Source organism: Lepus europaeus, unplaced genomic scaffold, assembly GCF_033115175.1.
Source record: "Lepus europaeus isolate LE1 unplaced genomic scaffold, mLepTim1.pri SCAFFOLD_258, whole genome shotgun sequence".
Lineage (NCBI taxonomy): Eukaryota > Metazoa > Chordata > Mammalia > Lagomorpha > Leporidae > Lepus > Lepus europaeus.
The window spans coordinates 82,447-105,179 of record NW_026909139.1 but is presented as its reverse complement, the minus strand read 5'-3'; the positions used below and the strand labels follow the sequence as shown (position 1 = coordinate 105,179).

Genomic DNA, 22,733 nt, shown 5'->3' with positions numbered 1-22,733 from the left:
CAGGCTCCGGTCGGCTTCCGTCCTGGTCTCGCAGGGGGCACCGGGGACCCGCGCCAGGTCCAGCCCCTCGTCTCTCTCTCTCCCAGGCTCCGGTCGGCTTCCGTCCTGGTCTCGCAGGGGGCACCGGGGACCCGCGCCAGGTCCAGCCCCTCGTCTCTCTCTCTCCCAGGCTCCAGTCGGCTTCCGTCCTGGTCTCGCAGGGGGCACCGGGGACCCGCGCCAGGTCCAGCCCCTCGTCTCTCTCCCAGGCTCTGGTCGGCTTCCGTCCTGGTCTGCGCAGGGGACCCGCGCCGGGTCCAGCCCCTCCTCTCTCTCCGGCCGCCCCAGGGCAGGCAGACGTGGACACTGGGAAGAACCTTCCAGAACTTGGGCCGGCGGCTGCCCCGGAGCGGACGGCTGCTGCGGGCCTGTCGGGAGGCTCCGGGGCAGCTCCGCGTGGAAGGCGCCGGGCCTCGGAGCGGGTTCTGGGCGTCCTGGGCTCCCCTGCCCGTCACATGACCGTGCAGAACTTGGACTGGCCCGTGTCCCGGGGGGCCTCCAGCTTGTTCCTGTCGCGGACCAAGATGGCCTGGTTCCCGTACTGCGAGTACCACGTGCTGCGGCTGCGGCTCAGGTAGGACCCGGCCGGCGCCCACTGCAGCTCCCGCTGCTGCTGCTGCCACACGAGCAGCGAGGTGTCCCGGAAGCGCAGGCGCGCGTAGCCCTCGGACAGCGCCTTCTCGGCCAGCGGCGCGCGGCCACTCATGCTCCCGCGCCGGCCCCGCGCCGGGAGGGGCTCACGCCGCAGGCGACGCCCCCAGGGGGGCTGCGTGGCCCCGGCGCCGGGCACGCGCCCCGGAGCATCCCGGGGAGACGCGCGTGGGGGGCGCGGCCGTGTGCGGCGGACAGCTGTCAGCGCCCGCCGCGGGCATCGCGGGCTGCGGCCCCGGGCCCAGGGTCCGAGCGGTGCCCACGGGCCGGGCCCTCTTCCCCCGGGCGAGGCTACGTCGGGGCGGGCCGCGGGCAGCGACCCCGCGCTACTTACGCGCCGGCCGGTGCGGGGCCCGCGGGCGTGGTCGCCGGCGTCCGCGCGGGGCTCGCGCCGCGCCCTCCGCTCCGGCCGCGCAGCTCCGCTCCGCCTCGGCCCCCGCGCGCCCCGGCCGACGGGGCGGGGCCCGGCCGCCGCGTCTCCATGGCAACGCCGCAGGCCTGGCGAGCCGAGCGCCGAGCGGGCAGGCGGGCGCCAGGAGCCCGAGCCGTCGAGCGCCCGGCGGCGCGCGTGCGTGTGCGGCGCTGCGGGGCGGCTGCGCTCGGCCCGGCGCGCGTTCGCGGGGCGCGGGCAAGTGCGGGGCGGGCCGCGCCGTCCGCGTGCGTGTCCGAGCGTCTCCGCGTGGAGGGGCACGGGGCCGCCGCCCCACGCGCGCCGGGGCTGCACTGCGCGTGGTGGAACGCACGGCGGGCTTTCGCGCGCGGGACCCGTAGCTGAGCCCATCCCTGAGCGGGTTCGAGTCCCGGCTGCTCCACTTCCGATCCGGCTCCGTAACGCGCGTGGGAGAGGCCCAGGGCGCGGTCCCGCAGTCACGTGGGCGGGAGCGCCGAGTGGTCGTCCCAGGTGGTGGCAGGGACTCAAGCACCCCTCGGCCTCCCCTGTGCCCAGCGCGGCCCCGGACTGGGGGGAGCGGGCAGCGGGTCAGCGCCCCTCCGCCGGCCGTCGTGGCTAAGGGGCTTCCGACGACAGAAGGTGGGAGAGAGGAGGCTACACCTGCAGAGCAGCGGGAGAGGGGCTCGTGTGAGGTGGAGGAACTCACACCTGTTACCCGGGAACGGGGGGGTCACACCTGTTACCCCAGGAAGGGGATTCACACCTGTTACCCAGGAACGGGGGGTTCACACCTGATACCCGGGAACGGGGGGTTCACACCTGTTACCCGGGAACGGGGGGGGTCACACCTGTTACCCCAGGAACGGGGGGTTCACACCTGTTACCCCAGGAAGGGGGGTTCACACCTGTTACCCAGGAACGGGGGGGGTCACACCTGTTACCCCGGGAGGGGGGTTCACACCTGTTACCCCAGGAAGGGGATTCACACCTGTTACCCAGGAACGGGGGGTTCACACCTGTTACCCAGGAACGGGGGGTTCACACCTGTTACCCCTGGATCGGGGGGTTCACACCTGTTACCCCAGGAGGGGACTCTTACTTGTTACCCAGGAAGGATTCACACCTGTTACCCCAGGAAGGGGATTCACACCTGTTACCCAGGAACGGGGGGGTCACACCTGTTACCCAGGAACGGGGGGTTCACACCTGTTACCAGGGAATGGGGGGGGGCTCGCACCTGTTACCCAGGAACGGGGGGGTCACACCTGTTACCTGGGAACGGGGGGTTCACACCTGTTACCCAGGAATGGGGGGTCACACCTGTTACCCAGGAGGGGACTCTCACCTGTTACCCCAGGAATGGGGGGTTCACACCTGTTACCAGGGAACGGGGGGGTCACACCTGTTACCCAGGAACGGAGGGTTCACACCTGTTACCAGGGAACGGGGGGGGTCACACCTGTTACCAGGGAACGGGGGGGGGCTTGCACCTGTTACCCAGGAACGGGGGGGCTCGCACCTGTTACCAGGGAACGGGGGGGGCTCGCACCTGTTACCCAGGAACGGGGGGGGTCACACCTGTTACCTGGGAATGGGGGGTTCACACCTGTTACCAGGGAACGGGGGGGTCACACCTGTTACCCAGGAACGGAGGGTTCACACCTATTACCCAGGAACGGGGGGGTCACATCTGTTACCTGGGAACGGGGGGTTCACACCTGTTACCCGGGAATGGGGGGTTCACACCTGTTACCTGGGAACGGGGGGTTCACACCTGTTACCCAGGAATGGGGGGTTCACACCTGTTACCCAGGAGGGGACTCTCACCTGTTACCCGGGAACGGGGGGTTCACACCTGTTACCTGGGAACGGGGGGTTCACACCTGTTACCCGGGAACGGGGGGTTCACACCTGTTACCCAGGAGGGGACTCTCACCTGTTACCCCAGGAATGGGGAGTCACACCCGTTACCCAGTAGGGGACTCACACCTGTTACCCCGGATAGGGGGACTCACACCTGTTACCCAGAAGGGGGACTCTCACCCATTACCCCGGGATCGGGGGACTCACACCTGTTACCCCCGGATCCGGGGATTCACACCTGTTACCCCAGGAGGGGACTCTCACCCGTTACCCAGGAGGGGGACTCACACCTGTTACCCAGGAAGGACTCACACCTGTTACCCGGGAGGGGGTTCACACCTGTTACCCAGGAAGGGGGACTCACACCCGTTACCCAGGAACGGGGCATTCACACCTGTTACCCCAGGAGGGGGACTCTCACCTGTTACCCAGGAGGGGGACTCACACCTGTTACCCAGGAGGGGGACTCTCACCTGTTACCCAGGAGGGGGACTCACACCTGTTACCCCTGGATCCGGGGACTCACACCTGTTACCCCGGGATCGGGGGACTCACACCTGTTACCCCCGGATCCGGGGGCTCTCACCTATTACCCCAGGAGGGGGACTCACACCTGTTACCCCCGGATCCGGGGACTCACACCTGTTACCCAGGAGGGGACTCACACCTGTTACCCCCGGATCCGGGGACTCACACCTGTTACCCAGGAGGGGGACTCACACCTGTTACCCCAGGTGGGGACTCACACCTGTTACCCAGGAGGGGGACTCACACCTGTTACCCAGGAGGGGACTCACACCCGTTACCCCGGATCGGGGGACTCACACCTGTTACCCGGGAAGGACTCACACCTCTTATCCCAGCCGAGGGAAAAGACACAGGGAGCTCTCCAGGCAGGAAGCAGAGGTGCCCTGGGAGCAGCCTGCAGGGGGCGCCACCACACTCCCGGCTTCGAATCCCAGCCCGAGTGGCATCGTGATGGCTCAGGAGAGGGGGCTCCTGCTGGGTGGAGCTCCTGGCTCCTGGCCTCAGCCCCCACCTGGCCCTGCCCGCTGTGGGCATTTGGGGAGAGAACCAGCAGATGGGCGCTCTGTCCGTCTGTCTCCTGCTGTCTCTCCAGTGCATGTCTAAAAATGTAAGAAGAGAACTCTAGCCGATCATGATGGCCACAACTGTAGGGGTGAGGGCCCCGTGGGGCCGGGGTGGGACCCTGAGCCCTGCCCACGGGTCTGTTTGGGAAGCACACAGCCTGGCCCTGGGGGGCAGTGGTCTTCCCAGCCCTGTGAGCCCATGGTGGGCCCGCGGGGAGGGGACAGGAGGCAGGGGACGGAGTGAGGTTCTTCCCCCACCCCGCAGCCCTGCAACCTCACTTGGGCGCTGGCAGTGGGCGAGGAGGTGCAGGTGCGTGGTGGGGTGCCAGGGTCAGAGGTGACACAGGTCTCCTGGTCACCCAGCTCCCAGTCTGTCTTTGCCGTCCCTCGGCCACCCAGCCAGACCACCGGCCCCTGCCCAGGATGCAGCAAAGCCCGGCGGAGCCGTGCTCGGTGCTGCCGAGGTGCGGCCGCCCGGCCAACGCAGGGCAGCCTGGAAGCCCACATGCCCGCACGGACGCTCAGGTCCCCTGACGCACTGGACAGGCTTCAGGTTCTGGAGGGCCGGGCTTGCCCGTCGGGGGGAGAGTGACAGCTGAGACATGTGCAGCTTCCTGGGGGCTTGGGTGTCTTAGATTAGGCGAGGGGCCCACGGCGCCGGATCACACGCCTGCACAGCTCGGCTCGCCCACAGCTGGCTGATGCCACCCGCGTGGGCACTCCGCGGCGGTCCCCACAGACTGCAGGAGGGCTGGGCTGGCCGCGCGGGCGTGGCAGGGGCGGAGGCGGCCCAGGGACAAGAGGCCGGACTCAAATCCAAGCCCCGCAGAGCACAGCCAGGCTGCGCGCCGCACACGTGGGGGCTGCGGCCCGCAGGGGGAGTCAGGGCGGAGTCGAAAGCCGCGGACCGCCCCTTGGGGGCGGAGTCAGGGCGGAGTCGAGGCTCGCGGACCGCCCCTTGGGGAGGAGTCAGGGCGGAGTCGAAGCCCACGGACCGCCCCTTGGGGAGGAGTCAGGGCGGAGTCAAATCCTTAGGGCCTCCCCTTAGTGCGGAGTCGAAGCCCGCAGACCACCCCCTCGGGGAGGAGTCAGGGCAGAGTCGAGACTCGCGGACCGCCCCTTGGGGCGGAGTCAGGGCGGAGTCGAGGCTCGCAGACCGCCCCTTGGGGGGCAGAGTCAGGGCAGAGTCAAAGCCTTAGGGCCACTCCTTGGGGCGGAGTCAGGGCGGAGTCGAGGCTCACGGACCGCCCCCTTGGGGCGGAGTCAAAGCCTGCGGACCGCCCCTTGGGGAGGAGTCAGGGCGGAGTCGAGGCTCGCGGACCGCCCCTTGGGGGGCAGAGTCAGGGCAGAGTCAAAGCCTTAGGGCCACTCCTTGGGGCGGAGTCAGGGCGGAGTCGAGGCTCACGGACCGCCCCCTTGGGGCGGAGTCAAAGCCTGCGGACCGCCCCTTGGGGGAGGAGCCAGAGCAGAGTCGAGGCCCGTGGACCGCCCCTTGGGGAGGAGTCAGGGCAGAGTCCAGGCTCGCGGACCGCCCCTTGGGGGCGGAGTCAGGGCGGAGTCAAAGCCTTAGGGCTGCCCCTTGGAGCGGAGTCAGGGCGGAGTCGAGGCTCGCGGACCGCCCCTTGGGGGCGGAGTCAAAGCCTGCGGGCCGCCCCTTGGGGGAGGAGTGAGGGCGGAGTCGAAGCCCGGGAGGGTGGGTGTGAGCCGGATGAAAGGCAGGTGCCGGCTGGTTTTACACAGTGCAGTGACACCGCTGTTGCCCGCTGAATTTCCTAAAAGATTTTACAATTTATTTGCAAGGCAGAATTAGAGAGACAGGGAGAGCCAGAGACAGGGTTCTTCCAGCCTCTGGTTCACTCCCCGGATGGCCCCAACAGTCAGTGCTGGGCCAGCAACCTAGACCTCCCACCTGGGCCTGCCATGTGCCTGGCAGGGTCCCAGCCCTCCCACTGCCTTCCCAGGGAACTGGATCGGAACTGGGGCCTCTGGGATTGGAGCTGGTGCCCACGGGGGATGCCAGCGTGGCAGAGCGGCGACCTAACTGGCCGAGCCACAGCGCCGGCCGCTGGGCTGCTGGATCGGCCCCCTGTGTTGGGTCTACCCAGGCGGGTCCCGTCCTGGACGCCTCCCACCACGCTGCAGCCCGGGGCAGGCTCTGGCGGCGCGGCTGAGCTGCCACTCGGGACCCCGTGTCCGCCTGGGCCCACCGCCCAGCCCCAGCTCCAACCCAGGCCCCGCGAGGAAGCAGGCCACACTCCAGTAGTTAGGTCCCTGCCTCCCGCACGGGCGGCCTGGCCGGGTCCTTGCAGGCACCTCGGGGTGAAGCAGTGGGCAGGCCTGCTCTCTCTATTTGCTTCTTAAATAAATCGTGAAAGTCGTTTCTAATTGAGCAAAGCTGCTGTGGCCGCATCGTGGGGCGGGAGCGGCCCGGCGGCTCTGTCTCGAGGGACGCGGGGAGGGGACACTGCTGACTCCGGGGCCAGGCCCACGCCAGGCTCTCCGCCGTCGGCTCCCGCCGGCTCCCCTGGTCCCCGGGCCACGGCTCCTGTTGGGTCCCAGGCCTGGGCTCGAGGGTGAGCAGGATTCCCTCCCGAGGAGCCCTGGCGAGATCGGCCCTTCCCGCTCAGTGGTGAGAGCGCCTGCCGGCCCCACAAGTGGTGAGGGGCGTGGTCTGCAGGGGTGTGGTCTGCAGGGGTGTGATCTGCAGGGCACATGGTGGGCGAGAGGCTTGGTCGCCAGGGGCGTGGCCTGCAGGGGTGTGGCCGATGGGGCGTGGTCTGGAGGGGCGTGACCGGCAGGCCTGCCCTTCCTCTGGGGCTCTGGGAAGCACTGTCCACGCCCCTCTCCTGCCCGCGTGCGGCTCCACGTGGGGCCTCCCGTGGCTGGGTCTCTGCTGCTATGGTTTGGGCCGCCTCCTCCTCTTTGTCCCTGTCCCTCTCCAGGGCTGGCCAGGAGACCTGGGGCGGCCTCCCCAGCTTGCAGCCCCTTTTCCCAGTCACAGGTATCCGGGAGGCGCCACGGTCGCCTCTCCCTGGGGCCCAGCGCTCAACCTGATGGAAACCAGGCCGCTCCGGCCGGAGCAGAGCAGCGTGCGGGGAGCCTGGGCCTGGTCGCGTGCTCAGGCTGCGGGAAGGCACTGGAAATCCTGGGACAGTGGGTTCAGGGTCCCCGATGACGAGGTCTGGGTCCCCTCTGGGCACCCGCAGAGGGGACAAAGAAGAAACCAGTGGCCGCGGCTGTGGTGTGGCCACTTCTTTTTTGACAGGTAGAGTGGACAGTGAGAGAGAGAGAGAGACAGAGAGAAAGGTCTTCCTTTGCCATTGGGTCACCCTCCAATGGCCGCCGCAGCCGGCGCACTGATCCGAGGGCAGGAGCCAGGTGCTTCTCCTGGTCTCCCATGCAGGTGCAGGGCCCAAGCACTTGGGCCATCCTCCACTGCACTCCTGGGCCACAGCACAGAGCTGGCCTGGAAGAGGGGCAACCGGGACAGAATCCGGCGCCCCAACCGGGACTAGAACCTGGCGTGCCGGCGCCGCAAGGTGGAGGATTAGCCTATTGAGCCACGGCGCCGGCCGTGTGGCCACTTTTCAAGGCTTTTTCTTTTTAACAACTTTTAAAAAGATTTATTTTATAGGCAGCGTGAGAGAGAGAGAGAGAGAGAGAGAGAGAGAGAGAGATTGTTCATCCACGGATTCATTCCCCGAATGGCCACAATGGCCAAGCTGGGGGCCCAGGCGGAAGCCAGGAGCCCGGGCCCGGGGACTTCCGCTGCTTCTCCCAGGCACGTTAGCAGGGAGCTGGATCGGGAGTGGAGCAGCCGGGACCCGAACCCGTATCCACATGGGATGCCGGCGCTGCAGGCAGCGGCTTCACCTGCTACGGCACGGCGCCGCCCCGGGGTGGGTGTTGTGGGCAGCAGGTGGAGCCGCCCCCGGCGGCTCACGGCCGCACTGCGGTCGGTTCCAGGCCGGCTCCTCCGCGCTGCCCCTGCTTCCTGCTGACGCCGGGGAGGTGGCAGCTGGTGGCTCAGGTGGCCGAGTCCCTGCCACCCAGGAGGGAGACCCCTGAGGGGCCGGAGCGAGGGGCCTGGGGAGGAGAAACCCCGGTGGAGCGATTCCTGGTGAGGTTCAAGTTAAAGTGCACTCCAGGAGGAGGCGACCCCTGTGTGGCAGCCCCAGAGCGGCCACCTCCAGAGCCCAGGGCTCAGTGCCCGAGCCGAAGACCCCAGGTGGAAAGGTGGCAGGCGGGGAGGGGTCTGTCCAGAGAGCTGTGACCCCCGGGGCAGGCACCCGCCTTCTCGGGACAGGGCCCCCGCTGCCGTGAGAGAGGGGCCCGCCTGCCCCAGGGCCTGGGCAGCGGGGGAACATGCTGGCCACGCATCCCCCTCAGGAGCCCTCAGCGCCGACACTGCCAGCGTCACACGCGAGACGCCGAGGCCAGGGCCTCCCTCACCCGGCTTCTCTCTGTCGGAGCGCCCAGCCCTCTGAGGCTCAGTCCCAAGCCCACATTCGTAGGTGAAGGGTCAGAGGCCAGACCTGGGGTCCTCACAGGGGACTACCGGCACGCGTGTGCAGTTCTGCGTGGATGTGGGGTGTGGAGGCTGCAGCGGCGGTGGGGGCAGGGAGCCACAAAGCCTTGGGGAAGGGTCACTCACACCATCTCAACTCCCAGGGCATGCATACCACCCGCATGCACACACACACATGTACACACGCACACACATGTACATGCACACGTGTGCGTGCATCTGGGCAGACTCAGAACCCTGTGTCGCACGCCTCCCAGGAACGGGCTCAGACGTGTCCTCGCTGTCACTGGCGCAGGGCCCAGCCCCAGGCCTGCCCTGTTCACATCCCAGGCTCCCCATGACCACAGGGGTGGGGCAGAGCAGAGCTGGGCTCCGGACAGGGAGCGGTCACGGCGCTGGCGGCTTGATTCTGTTGGATTTTAGTTAACTTAAAAGTGGACGGCACCCCGGACCCCCACCCACCACCCTGGTGGGGATGCAGAGAAAAATGTTCTCGCCGCCGATGTCCTTGGCACCCGCTGCGAACCCTGCGCCCGCCACCCAGCAGAGTGGCCAGGGCGGCACCAGGGCGATGAAAGAATTCACCCGTCAAAGATGAAATGAAGCCTAATGGCAGCCGTGAGCCTGACCTTGAGCCAGACCCACAGACACCTCCCCGCCACGCCGGGGGCTGTCATCCAGCTCGGGACGGCGGCAGGTTGACCGTCACTCCCCGAAGCGCCCGGGGACTGCGGCCGGAGCTGCCGCCAACGTCCGACGGTGCAGGGCGAGGCTCCTGTGCCGGTAAGAGGAGCTGAAAGGGAAATACATCACGCCTGAAACACACGGTTTCGCACCGCCCCGCCCCCGTCGCTAAGCTCCACGTGTCCGTGTCGTGACTCAGAGAGAGCGATTGTCAGCCCGTCTTCGCTGCCAGGGCGAGGGGATGATGGTGTCTTTGCTTCCTCGTGTGACAGTCTCCGAAAACGTCAGGGAGACATCCCTCGTAATAAAATGTTCACCCGTCAAAGGAAAACGAAGCAAGGTTCAGGGGCCGGCGCTGGGGCACAGGACGCCGGCATCCCACACGGCTGCTGGCTCGAGTCCCGACTGCCCCACTTCCGGTCCAGCTCCCCGCTGGGGCCCTGGAAGCAGCAGGCGATGGCTCGATGGCTCGAGTGCTCGGGCCCCTGCAGCCGGGTGGGGACCCGGACGGACGGAGCTCCTGGCTCTGCCCCCACTGCAGTGGGCATTTGGGGAGTGAAGCAGGGGAAGAGAGAGCTCTCCTCTCTCACTCGCTCTCTCTCTCGCTCTCGCTCTCACCCTCCCTCCCACCCTCCCACCCTCCCTCTGTGTCTCCAGTCGCTCTGTTTTGCAAATAAACACATGTTTAAGGATGAAAAAAAGGGTTTAAACGGAAATGTGCGTGAGCATAAATTCCACACCGGAGCTGGAGTTCCTAAAGTGGACGTACAGTGGCTCTGTCTTGAGTCTCCCGAGGACCACGGGCTGCAACGGCGACACGTGGGAGAGTGGATTAGTGAACTCACGGGCAGTTGCCAACCCCGCAGGCCGGCCGCGAGGGGACCCACAGCCCGCCAGCCGGCCGCGAGGGGACCCACAGCCCCCCAGCCGGCCCGAGGGGACCCACAGCCCCCCAGCCGGCCCGAGGGGACCCACAGCCCCCCAGCCGGCCCGAGGGGACCCACAGCCCACCCCCCGGCTGCCCATGCACTCACTGGACCTGACGCCACGGGGGCGGTGGGAGAGCTTGCTCTTGGCCGGCCGGAGGAAGCCAGACTCAAGCAGCCACACGCTTGATAGCAAATGTCCCAAAGGGGCAGCCCGCAGGGACAGAGAGCCGATGCTGGGGAGGGGCAGGGATGACCCTGAGGGCCCCAGGTCCACTCTGGTGGTGGGATTGGCAGCTCTTGCGCCGTGGCCCAGCAGGTGAGGCCAGCGTGTCGCCGTGGCTGGGCTGGCCTCTGGCGCCTTGTGGTGGTGTGGCCACAGGAGACCTGGAGGGGCCCTGGCCGGGGCTGTCTCCCACCGGGGTTGAGGGTGGCCCCGAGCGTCCGTGAGTGTGGGGCAGTCAGAGGCTGTGTCCTCCGAGCTGCCAGGGACACGGCTGCTGGTGTCGGAACGCCAGCCAGCCATGTGGGGCTTGGGTCCCCCCTTGGCCGCCTATGGAAGTGGCTGTGGGCGCCTCCCCAGCTCAGCCTCCCGCCCGCAGGCCCCTCCCAGCCCAGACAAACCTCCCCGGGCTCCTAGGCCAACCCCGCGCTGCAGGCATCGCGGTCTAGGGACGCTCCTCAGACCGCGCGGCGAGGACCCGATGGGTAGCAAGCGCACACTTTGCCTTTTCCAAGGCAGGGTGGGCAGCCCACCGCCGAGGAGCCTGCCGGGCTCAGTCTGGCTCCCCGGCGGGCCAGATGGTCTTTTTCTACACCTATAATTTCCCGGGAAATGGTGACAGCTGAATTTGCATGATGCAGCCACAAATGGAATTTGCAAAATGTGTGCTCGTGTGGTCTGGGCGTGAGACTAATTCTCTTACCCAGTCACGCTGGGCAGGCTCGGAGCACCCTCCCTCCCCCCCCCCCCCCCCCGAACACAGGCAGTGCTCCCTAACTGCCTTCTAGGGCGGGGACAAGGGTGGGGGACGGGTGGCGGAGGGGGGAGAGGGGAGGGGGAGCATGAGTGCGGGAGGGTGGGAGGTGGGGGATGGGTGAGGGGGATGGAGGAGGGGCTGGGTGGGGGGGGATGGAGGAGGGGCTGGGTGGGGGGGGGATGTGGCCGGGGCGAGAGAGGGGCTTGGGAGGGACAAGGACAGCCCTCTGAAGGAGCAGCTGCAGTCTGTGTGCGGGGCCTGGCTGTGGATCGTGGCCTTGGCCCCTTGGATGAAAAGCACCTGCTGGGGGAGGGGGGCGGGCAGTGCGGCGGGCCGCAGGGGGTGGGCAGTGCGGGGGGCCGCAGGGGGCGGGCAGTGCGGCCGGGCCGCAGGGGGTGGGCAGTGCGGCCGGGCCGCAGGGGGTGGGCAGTGCGGCGGGCCGCAGGGGGTGGGCAGTGCCGCCCTGTGAGGCGAGGGAGGGCCTCCGGTGAGCACGGGAGGTGCTCTGGTCCTGCCCTGTGGGGCGTGTCACCTGCCACACTGCAGGAGGCACCCTGTTCTGCTCAGACGTCCGTGGGACCCCGACGGCAGCTCCTGCAGGGGCTGGGGGCGCCGCTGGCCGGTCCTGCCTCGTCCAGGGCACATCAGCTGGAGGCTCTGAGGAGGTGGGCTCCACGCTCAGTGCCAGGGTGCGGGCAGGGCTCCCCCTCACCGCAGGAGTCCCGGTCCGGGTGGGCACACAGGGCGGGGCCCCAGCACTGAGCCCGACTGCCCGGGCCCTGGACAGTCGCCAGGCCCACGGACCACGGAGGCGTTGTGGCCGTGATCCCGCTGCCCCTGCGTCCTCCGAGGCAGACGTGGGCTCTGCTGCTCCTGTTGCCACTTTGTGCTTGGCCTGTGTAAGCGCCCGCCTGGCACCGGCACCGGCACCGCGGCTGGCGAGCGTGGGTGCTCCTGCACGCACCGTGTCACTTCTGTTCCTTGTTCGCCGCCTACCTGCCCGAGCCGGCGTGGCCAGAGGTGTGGGAATCCTTTTGGACAGCAGCACCTGGGCGTGTGCACAGGTGCCGGGGCCTGGCCCCCTCACACCTTGCCGGGGGCGGGACGGGGCGGCTGTGAGGCTCACAGGACAGCCCCGACCCCCGGGCCAGCCACGCGGCCCAGCAGCAGCTGCCACCACTACGAGCGCCGTTAGGGCGGACGGCAGCACGCGGTACCGTGCGAGTCTCGGTGAGCAACTCGTAGTGCCGGGAACGTGTACACGTAGCTTAGCATGGAACCACTGCTCAGATACGCCACGGCTCCCACGGCCTCTTTAAATAGAACTTTGGAGTTGGCTTAACACATCCATGGCTTCCGTGACAGACAGATCGGGGCTTAAAATACCACGGACGGTGGTTCGCCAAGCGGACGGTTTACGTGTCCGGCGTTTCGCTCACCATGCTTTTTTTTTCTTTTCAAGATTTATTTATTTTATTTGAGAGGTGGAGTTACACACACACACACACACACTGAGAGAGAGAAAGAGAGAGGGAGAGGGAGAGAAAGAGAGAGAGAGAGAGAGAGAGAGGAGAGAGAGAGAGAGGGAGAGAGAGAGGGAGAGAGAGAGAGGGAGAGGGAGAGGGAGAGAGAGGTCTTCCATCCGCTGGTTCACTTCCCAGATGGCTGCAATGGCCAGAGCTGCGCCAATCTGAAGCCAGGAGCCAGGAGCTTCTTCCAGGTCCCCCACACAGGTGCAGGGGCCTAAGGACTTGGGCCATGTCTACTACCATGCATTTTTTGAGCACCTACTGTATGCCACGCCCTGTTTGTGGGCCAGGGATGAGGTGGGGACAGGACACGGATGGCCCCTGCTCCCACAGGGGTGACCGCAGACGGAGGAGACCCACGGTGAGCTGCAAGGTGCTGGGAAGCCAGCAAAGGCAGGTGAGGGGGGCAGAGCCCGGGCACGGGGCCCCGAGGGCGGGGGCATCTCATGGCACCGAGCGGGGGGGCACTGAGCTGGGGAGGGCATCGAGCGGGGGGGCACCGAGCGGGGGGGCACCGAGCGGGGGGGCACTGAGCCGGGGAGGGCACCGAGGGCGGGGGCGTCTCATGGCACCGAGCGGGGGGGCACTGAGCTGGGGAGGGCCCCGAGGGCGGGGGCGTCTCATGGCACCAAGTGGGGGGGGCACTGAGCCAGGGAGGGCACCGAGCGGGGGGGGCACTGAGCCGGGGAGGGCCCCGAGGGCGGGGGTGTCTCATGGCACCGAGCGGGAGGGGCACTGAGCCGGGGAGGGCCCCGAGTGGGGGGGCACCGAGCGGGGGGGGCACCGAGCCGGGGAGGGCCCCGAGGGCGGGGGTGTCTCATGGCACCGCGCGGGGGGGCACCGAGCGGGGGGTGGGGTGGTCAGAATCTACACAGGGTGTGCACTGCGGGACCTGCTGGCAGGTCAGCTGCGCACGACCACCCTGCGGCTTCCCGTCCACCACTGAGAACGTTTGGTTCGTGGTTGGGGACGGTCAGTCGGGCCCGCTCCAGGGGCGCTGGGCGCTCCTACAAATGAGCTCCACCCTGGGCTAACAGCTCAAGTCTCAGCTCCTCTACAAGCCTTGTCACCCCCTCCAGCCTGTGCAGCCCCTTCTGCCTCGGGCACCCTCCCTCCTCACCCCGTTCAGCTGGCTGGGGGGCTCCTGGCTGGCGGTCACCTCCAGGTGTGACGGCAAACCCACTGCCTGGACAGGGGCCACAGCCCCGAGACCCACGGGGAGCGCATGGGGTACGGCATTCCCTCTCCATCTCCTGACTGCTCGGCACAGCCTCTGTCCACGCACACAGGGGCCCTGGGGGCTACACAGGGTGGGGGAGGGTCCCTGCCGCCCAGGATTGGGACTCAGGGGGGCACTGTGCTAGCTCCAGACCACCCAGTGAGGAGGCCTGGGTCCCCCAGCCTGACCATTCCCAGAGCCCCTCCGGGGAGCTGCTGAGCAGCGTGCTGGCCATGGCTTGCCCAGGACCACCAGGGGGCAGCAGCCGCACGTCTGCCCGCCTGCAGGTGCCTGCCCCCAGAGCCCGGTCGCGGTTGGTTTCCTGCCCCAGCTGCTGGGCCGGCCAAGGGCAGTGAGCAGTCAGGGCGCTTTCCTCCCAGGAGAGACCCGGGCATGGAATGGGGCAGCGGCCAGAGAGGGGACGTGGGAGACACAGACGCTCTTCCTCTGGGGACTCTGGCGGACGTAGCACCTTCAGGTCTCACACCAGGTGTGGCGGAGGCTGGGGGGGTCCCTGGTCCTAGGGCAGAGGAGGCCGGCAGCTCTGGGGTTCAGGCCCTGGGGCCCCACTACCTCACCCCTGCCCGTGGGAGGCCAGGCCCTGTTCACAAAGGTGCCAGCTGTCGGCTCAGAGCAGGGACCACAGGCTCACCTGTCCTCCCCCCCCCCACCTGAGCCTACGCCCAGCAGGGGCAGGCTCTGGGTGACCCCTGTTGGTGAGCCAGGCCTGGAAGGGGCCCTCCCGCTGTCTCCCCAAGCCGGAAGGCCAAGCCTGGGTCAGGGCAGAGCCCAATTTCCAAGACAGGTCCCCAGCCAGGTCCCCGGCCTGGAGAACTTTGTGGACTTGGGGGTGAGGAGAGGACACGGCCCCGCCTGCCCCCTGGGAGAAGGGACACTGGGCCATGGGGCAGCAGCTCCAGGGTGCGGCCTGGGAGAAAGCCCTCCCATTCCAGACTCGGAGAAGGGCACCGCTGGCCGGGCTCCGCACAGCACCGGCAGGCAGCCCCAGGGCGCCCGACAGCTGAGCCTGGACCCAGATAATTGCGCTAGCGGGGCCCCTCCCACCGTCGCACGGTGCCAGCTGGACAAACACGCTCCCCTCCCCCCGCGGTGCCTGTAGCCCGGGGTTGAGTTCAGGACGGGTTACGGACCCGGGCCGGATGCCTCCTTCCGTCCCCCACCCCCGACCCCGCTCATCCCACAGAACCCAGCTCTGCCCGCGAGTGGCGCCCACTCCGGCCCCGCGCGGGATCAAGGGCCCGTGGGTCCCCTGCCAGGGCGCGCTGGGGATCCCAGGCCCCTGTGCCCCTCGCCCGGAGGGGCCAAGGGGGCGCGGGCGGCCTCGCCCAGCCCCGTGCCCCCTCCCCGGCCCGCGAGGAGTCCCCGCGCCGCGGAGCCCCCCACCGACCCCCGCGGAGGTCCGGCGGCGCAGGGGCGGCGACGCGGCCACCGCGGGGCAGGCGAGGTCGCCCCCCGGGACAAGGGGCACCCCGAGCCCGCCCTCGCGGGAGAAAGGGGCGGGACCCCGGCCCGCGCCGCAGCCCCCGCCCGCCGCAACTTCAGCAGGCGGCAGCCGGGCAGGAAGTGGGGGGGCGGGGCGGGGGCGGCGCCCGGCGAGTGCGCCCGCCCCGCCCCGCCCCGCCCGCCGTGGCCGCGCCCCCCGCGCCCCCCCGCGCCCCGGAGCCGAGCGCCCGCGAGCTCCAGCGACCGGCGCGCGGCGCGCAGCCCTCGGGCGGGGCGGACAAAGCGGCGGCGGCGCGGGCGGCCCAGGCCCGGGACGCGCGGAGAAGGCGACCCGCCGGGCCTTTGTCTCGGGCGGGGCAGGAGCGGCGACGGCCGCGGGGCGCCCCGAGCGCAGCATGCGGCGCGCGGCGGGGCGGATCGGGGAGCGCTGCGGCGGCCGCCGGCCTGGAGCCCGGCTCGGGGCCCGCGGGGATTTGTGTGCGTGAACGGGGCACCGGCGCGCCGGTCGGCGCCTGCCCCGCGGCCGCACGTGGGCGGGAGCCGCGGACCGCGAGGAGCCCGCGGAGGAGGCGGAGGAGGAAGAGGAGGGGACGCGCGGTGGCGCAGCGGGGACCCGGGGCCGCCCGCGCGAAGCCCCGCCCCAGTCCCCCGAGCCCCGCGCGGGCGGGCGGGATGCCCCGGGGCCGCCGCACTTGGGCCGGAGCGCGGTGCTGAGCGCGGCCGGCGCCGCGGGCGCCATGGAGCAGTGGCGGCAGTGCGGCCGCTGGCTCATCGACTGCAAGGTCCTGCCGCCCAACCACCGCGTCGTGTGGCCCTCGGCCGTGGCCTTCGACCTGGCGCAGGCGCTGCGCGACGGCGTGCTGCTGTGCCAGCTGCTGCACAACCTGTCTCCCGGCTCCATCGACCTCAAGGACATCAACTTCCGGCCGCAGATGTCCCAGGTGAGGGTCCGGGCCGCGCGACCCCCGCGGGCGCCGAGTTGGCCAAAGTGCCCCGTGCCTGGGCGCGCCTCCGCCGCCCGCGTGCGCCCGAGCCGGGGGCTGCGCCTGCCAGGCTGGGGGAGCCGCCACCGGGGCCCCTGCTCCCGCGCGCCCTGCCGAAGGTCCCCGGCTGCTGCCGGGGGTCGAGGCTCGCGGCCTGGTGTCTGGCGGCCGAGCGCCGGGGGAAGACACGCGGGCGCGCCCGGGCGGGGCGCAGGCGTGAGCCCTCGATTCCCCGGGGAAGCGGGTGGGCCGGGGCGCCGCCCCCTCGCGGCCTCCGCCTCCCCCCCAACCCCGGGCCCTGTCTGGGGGCGAGCCGCCTCGGGGGTCCCCGGGGCCGGGCACCTTGGCGCCAGCCGGAGCGCCCCCCCCCCCCTCCGACGGGCCCCTCCGAGCGTGGCCTTTGTCGCGGCGGAGGCGCGGGGCGCTCCGGGGCCGGGAAGCCTCGGTTCCTCCGGCCACAGCTGCTTTTCTTGGCCCCTGGAAGGGAACTTGGTGAAGACGTGAGCACCAACCCGGTTCCCGCCCTGGCCCTGGGCGAGGTGGGGGTCGCAGATCCCCCACCCGGAGCGGCCTTGAAGGGCTCGGTCCGGCCGGCGCTGCCCAGGCGCGACCTTCCGGCCCGCGCCGCGCCGGCCGCCGGCCTCAGCAGCTGTGTGCGGACAGCGGCCATTCGCGGTGGGACCTCCGAGCGGAGCCTGGGAGGAGGGGCCGAGTGAGTCACCGCCCCTAACACTTCCAGGCTGGACCGATGGCCTCTGGCCTTTGGCCGGGGCTGCCTGTCCAGGACACGGCTCCCCCTCCCTGGGGTGGACGGGGGTGGTGGCCGCATCCGAGGGAGAGCCCTGGGGGGGGGGGTGCGCCCAATGCAGTAATAACCCAGGCCCAGGGTGGGGGCCCACAGCCTGCTGCCTCCGCGCCAGGGTGCCCCTGAGGGGCTTCACAGAGGTTCCCCCGCCCGACCTCTGGACGAGGTGGTCACCCCGATTTGTGGCTGGAGACGCGGGGTACAGGGAGCTGCAGGGGCTACCTGGGCTGGCTCGCTCCGGCAGGGTTGGGGGGCTGGCAGGAGACTGGGCCTGGCCGTGGTGGCTGGGTGGGCACAGCAGGCTGGGAGGAGCCGGGCGGCCCAGCCGTCCCTCCCAGCTGTGGTTTGGGCAGGATGGGAAGAGGAGGGGCCTGCCTGGAGCCGGCAGCTTGGCTCAGCGCCGTGCTGGAGCTGGGGTCAGACACTTCCGGGGTCCCCCAGCCAGGGCCGCCCCCGCCTCCTGGAGGGGTGTTGGGGGGCCTGGGTGGCAGGCAGTGGCCGTGCCCGGAGGGTCCCCAGGGCACGGAGGAGGTGCACAGCTCTGTACATCGGCCCGCCCTGCGGCTGAGGGCTGAGCTCCCGGCCCTGGCCCTGTGGGGCTGGCCCCACCCATCTTTGTACGTCTGTGGCCCACACGGGGGTAGCTGCAGGTGCTCCCTGGGACTGTGTGGTGTTGGGTCAGGGGTCAGCCAGGTGGCTCCCACAGTGCCTGGTGGGGAGGACTCAGTGCATGGGAAGTGTGTGCTATGGAAAACTGTGCGTGGATTTTGAGAGCGCGCGCGGGAGAGCACAGATACCTTCCATCTGCTGGGTCACCGACCAGATGTCAGCAGCCGGGGCTGAGCCGGGCTGACACCCGGAGCCCAGTGCGGGTCTCCCATGTGGGCTGCAGGGGCCCAGCTCCGTGAGCCGTTGCTGCTGCCTGCCGGGAACACCTCGGGACTCGAACCCGGCACTCGAGTGTGTGTGTGATGCGGGCGGCCCCGGCCGGACGCCCGCGCTGATTCCAGATTCTCTGACCTGTTAATTCCATTTTCCCACAACCGTGCTCTCAGATTCCCAAGTAAGGAAACAAGTCTCTCGACCCCGTGTGGCTGCGTGGGGGTGGGGGAGGCACCGGGGGCCTCTGTGTGGCTGCTGTCCGCGGGGAGGTGGCGTGGGGTCCTGCCCTGGGCTCGGCACCCCCCCGGAAGGGCTTCCCACCGCCTTCGCCAGTGAGCAGGTGCGGGTCAGACTGAGTGGCCAGTGGTCGCCCAGCTGGCGTGGTGTGGTGGACAGCCGAGGCTCTGTCCCTGACTTTCCGGGCTGGTTCACGGTGTGCGTCCGCCCGTGGGCCGATGGCAGGAGCAGGGTGTACCGGGGCTCCGTGGCGTCCGGGGCGTTGGCCGGGAGTCAGCAGGGCCCCTGCGCCAGGCACACGCGGCCGGGTCCGCCGTCCATTGCCTGTCCCGGCCAGGCGGGACGCGTCCAGCTCAGAGGCCTCTGCCGGCCCCTCCCTTGCGGAGTGCCCCTCGCACGCGGAGTCGTCTCGGCTGGGCGCTTGCCCTGGCAGCGTGCGTTTATTGAGCGTCTGCTGTGTGCGCAGGCGGCGCGGATCCCCTCGGCTGCCGGCTCGGCCGTGCCCTGCCGCAGTTGGCAGGCTTCGCAGTTCTGTTTACTTCCTCCGGAATGCCTGGGAGCCGCCTTGGTTGATCAGACTAATTAGGGGGAGGCCGCAGTCTGCGGGTGCCGGCTGCTGCAGTGGCGGGGCCTCGCGTGGGTCTGCAGGCGGCACCTCCCAGGCAGCCCCCAGCCGCCTCCGTTTGCCCGCGGCGCCCCGGCGCCCCGGTTCCCGTTGAGCGGACAGGGGCCCCGTGTGCAGGGAGGCCCCGGCCAGCACGTCCACCCCCTCTCCTCACCCCACTCCAAATCCCTCCACTCCCTACCACTGCCTCCCCCCCCCCGCGCCTGTGCCTTTTCTGTCCGTGCCCTGCACCTGTTGCTAAGTTCTTCCTGCAGGAGGTGGTTTAGGGCCCTCTCCTCCGGAAGCCCTCTCTGATTTCATACTTAGTCCTAAGGCTCTGGGAGCCTCACCCATGGCTCCCAGGTTCAGGTCTGCACCTCTGAACAGAGAAGGGGGAGAGAGAGAAAGAGAGAGAGAGAGAGAGGTCTTCCATCCACTGGTTCACTCCCCAGATGGCCACAACGTCCAGGGCTGGGCCAGCCTGGAGCCGGGAGCTTCTTCCAGGTCTCCCACATGGGTGCAGGGGCCCAAGGACTTGGGCCGTCTTCCCCTTCTTTTCCTAGGCCCATTAGCAGGGAGCTGGATTGGAAGTGGAGCAGCTGGGACGCGAACTGGTGACCAAGTGGGACGCCGGCGTCTCAGGAGGGGCCCGGGCGTGCAGCCGCTGTGCACCGGCCACACGTTGTTTGACTGCGACAGGACTTGGAGCCTGGTCTCCCAGACCCAGCACAGGGGACAAGAGCGAGTCCTGCCGGCCAAGCTGGGCTCCTGCCCAGGCCCCCAGCGCCCGGGGCCCTCCTTCCCTTGGCTCTTCCGTGCGAGGAATCACTTCCCGGGGTGGGGAAGCTTCCGGTCCTCAGAGCTGGGTGCCTGGGGGTTCCCAAGGGCCAGCAGGTTGGGCTGAAGGCCGCCCAGGGGTCGCCAGGGAGCAGGAAGGCGGGAGGCTTCTATTTGCTGGCGGATTTTATTTTTTAAGGAATTCTGGGTATCTCTCAGGTGTGGCGGTGATAAGGGTACCGTGTGAATGACTCTGCCTCGGACCCAGGCTCTGCACCCCAGGTCTCTGTGTTTGCTGCAAACTAGGGTGTTCTTGGTAGCCACACGCCAGCCGTCTGGATCGGGGGCAGGCGGCGTGTGGCGCCCCCGTCCAGTCCCGGCTGGCGTCCCCGTGAAGGCCGGGGGTGGCCTAGGGTGGCCTCAGGCGCTGCGCCCCGCCTGGCTTCCCCGGAGCCTCCTTCCGCCTGGCTTCCCCGGAGCCTCCTCGGGGGTCCTCGGGGTCTCTGCTGCTCGCTGACTTGCCGGCCGGAACCTGGAACCTGCTTCTCCGGCCGGGGCTTCTGCTGCCTCCTCGGGACCTGCGGGGCCCTGAGCTTTGTTACTCTGTTTGCTTTTGCGGCCCTGCACCTGTTGAGAGATACTTCGACACCTTGTAAGTGGAGGGTTCGCGGGGCCGGAGGGGAAGCAGTTAAAAGGCGAGTTTGGAGTGGCGTTAAGAGTCCCACACCGGCCTCGGAGTACCTGGGCTTGTACCTGGCTCCTGGCTCTGGGCCTCTCGCCACCGAGGATCTGTGAAGGCAGCAGGTCTGGGCGCAAGGCTCCTGCCACCCACGGGGGAGACCTGGGCGCGCTCAGGCTGCCGGCGTCGGCCCGGCCCAGTCCCGGGCTGTTGTAGGCATCTGGGGAGCAAACCAGAGGAGGGGAGTCCCCCTCCCTCCCTCCCTCCCTCCCTCGCTGTCTCTCTCCCTCCTCCCTCCCTCTCCCTCCCTCGCTGTCTCTCTCCCTCTTTCCTTCTCCCCCTCCCTCCCTCCCTCCCTCTCCCTCCCTCTCCCTCTCCCTCGCTGTCTCTCTCCCTCTTTCCTTCTCCCCCTCCCTCCCTCCCTCCCTCTCCCTCCCTCTCCCTCTCCCTCCCTGTCTCCCTCTTTCCTTCCCCCCTCCCTCCCTCCCTCCCTCTCCCTCTCCCTCCCTCTCTGTCTCTCCCCTCTGCTGTGTCTGTCTCTCTGTCGTGTCTCTGCCTCTCAGAAAAGGAAGATGCTGTTTCTGTTGCAGAAGTTCTTGTGACCCACGCGTAATTTCCTGACCTGATTTCCACGCACTTTTGAAGGAGCCTCCTTATCTGTGCCCCCTTCCTGTTTGTCCCCGCGTTGTGATCGGTCACCATCACTTTATGCTGCTGCTCACGTGGCCTCGTGTGTGACCAATGCCAGCCGCTTGTTGTCACCCCCAAGGCGCTGGGCCTGTTTATTTTTTTTTAAAGATTTTTATTTATTTATTTGAAAGGCAGAGTTACAGAGAGGCAGAGGGAGGGAGGGAGGGAGAGAGAGAGAGAGAGAGGGGAGGTCTTCTACCTGCTGGTTCACTCCCCAATTGGCCACAACGGCCAGAGCTGGGCCAGGCCGAAGCCGGGAGCCAGGAGCTTCCTCCAGGTCTCCCACATGGGTGCAGGGGCCCAAGCACTTGGGCCATCCTCCACTGCTTTCCCAGGCCACAGCAGAGCTGGATTGGAAGTGGAGCAGCCGGGACTGGAACCGGGCCCATGTGGGATGCCGGCACTGCAGGCAGCGGCCTTACCCACTGTGCCGCGGCGCCGGCCCCCGGGGCTCATCTCGCACGTTCTTTTCCCAGCTCAGGCCTGGTTCTGTGGCGGCTGTGCGGGCTGTGGCGGCCGAGGCCTGGAGGGGTGGCTGTCCCAGATGCTCTCAGAGTTCACACCTGGGGACTGAGTCTGTGTGTGTGCATGTGTGTGGATGCATACACGGAACATGCTTGCACATGCATGTAATATGGCTCCACATGGCTGTGTGGGCACACACGTGTGAAAGGATGCACACCTGTACACACACACGTGTACACACACAACGTGGGCACACACATAACCTGGTTGGTCGTGCACACACGTGTGTATGCATATATATGGGCACACGTACATGTAACATGGGTAAACACGTGGTATGGTTTCACGTGGCTGCGTGGGCACAATGTGTGTATGGATGCATACATGCGTGTAGGTGCATGGGTGTCCATGCACATGAGAGCACGTGTGTGCGACAGTGGTATGTGTGTGCGGGCACACGTGTGTGTGACAGTGGTATGTGTGTGCGGGCACACATGTGTGCGACAGTGGTATGTGTGTGCAGACACACGCGTGCGTGACAGTAGTATGTACGTGCAGACACACGCGTGTGACAGTGGTATGTGTGTGCGGGCACACACACGTGTGACAGTGGTATGTATGTGCGGGGCACACGCGTGTGCGACAGTGGTATGTACGTGCAGACACACGTGTGTGACAGTGGTATGTGTGTGCGGGCACACGTGTGTGACAGTGGTGTGTATGTGGGCACACGTGTGTGCGACAGTGGTATGTACGTGCAGACACACGTGTGTGCATGTATGGGTCTGTGTACACAGAGATGCTCACACACGTTAGCACTGCCAAACAGCAGCCCGGCGGGAGCCGTGTCCGCGGTCTGGATTTCTGGGTCCTGGTGAAGGTAGAAGTCGGCCCAGTGTGCGGCACCCATTTTGGTTTTAGTGACTGGGAAGGCGGCGAGCGAGAGGCCGGTCTCTGCTGGTTCGCTCCCAGTGGCCCGCAGCAGCTGGGGCTGGGCCAGGAGCGCCCTCTGGGGCTGCCGTGTGGCTGGCAGGGACCCAACCACTGAGTCGCCACTGCCACGCCCCCGGGTGCACAGCCGCAGGGGCCGGCGTGGTGACCGGGCGCCCGCGTCCCGTCCTGGAGTGCCGCGTTGGGCCCTGGCCGCTCTGTCAGCTCCAGCTCCCTGCTCAGGTGCCTGGGACACAGCCCATGATGGCTCCGGTGCTTGGGCCCCGGCCACCCGCCTGGGAGGCCCAGAAGGAGT

General features: G+C 68.4%; 2 protein-coding genes across 2 annotated transcripts in view; one reads left to right on the top strand and one right to left on the bottom strand.

The window, feature by feature from the left end:
* Positions 1-487: 487 nt before the first annotated feature.
* On the bottom strand, positions 488-745 carry BRD3OS (BRD3 opposite strand). Its single transcript, XM_062185053.1, has one exon. The coding sequence runs from the start codon at positions 743-745 to the stop codon at positions 491-493; it is 255 nt and encodes an 84-aa protein (XP_062041037.1). The 3' UTR covers positions 488-490.
* Positions 746-15,977: 15,232 nt separating this feature from the next.
* LOC133754633 (guanine nucleotide exchange factor VAV2-like) overlaps positions 15,978-22,733 on the top strand; it is a 77,719-nt gene continuing 70,963 nt past the window's right edge. The window contains exon 1 of the mRNA XM_062185054.1: positions 15,978-16,306. Coding sequence (XP_062041038.1) covers positions 16,103-16,306 — 204 coding nt within the window. The 5' untranslated portion in view covers positions 15,978-16,102. The remainder of the gene's footprint in view (positions 16,307-22,733) is intronic.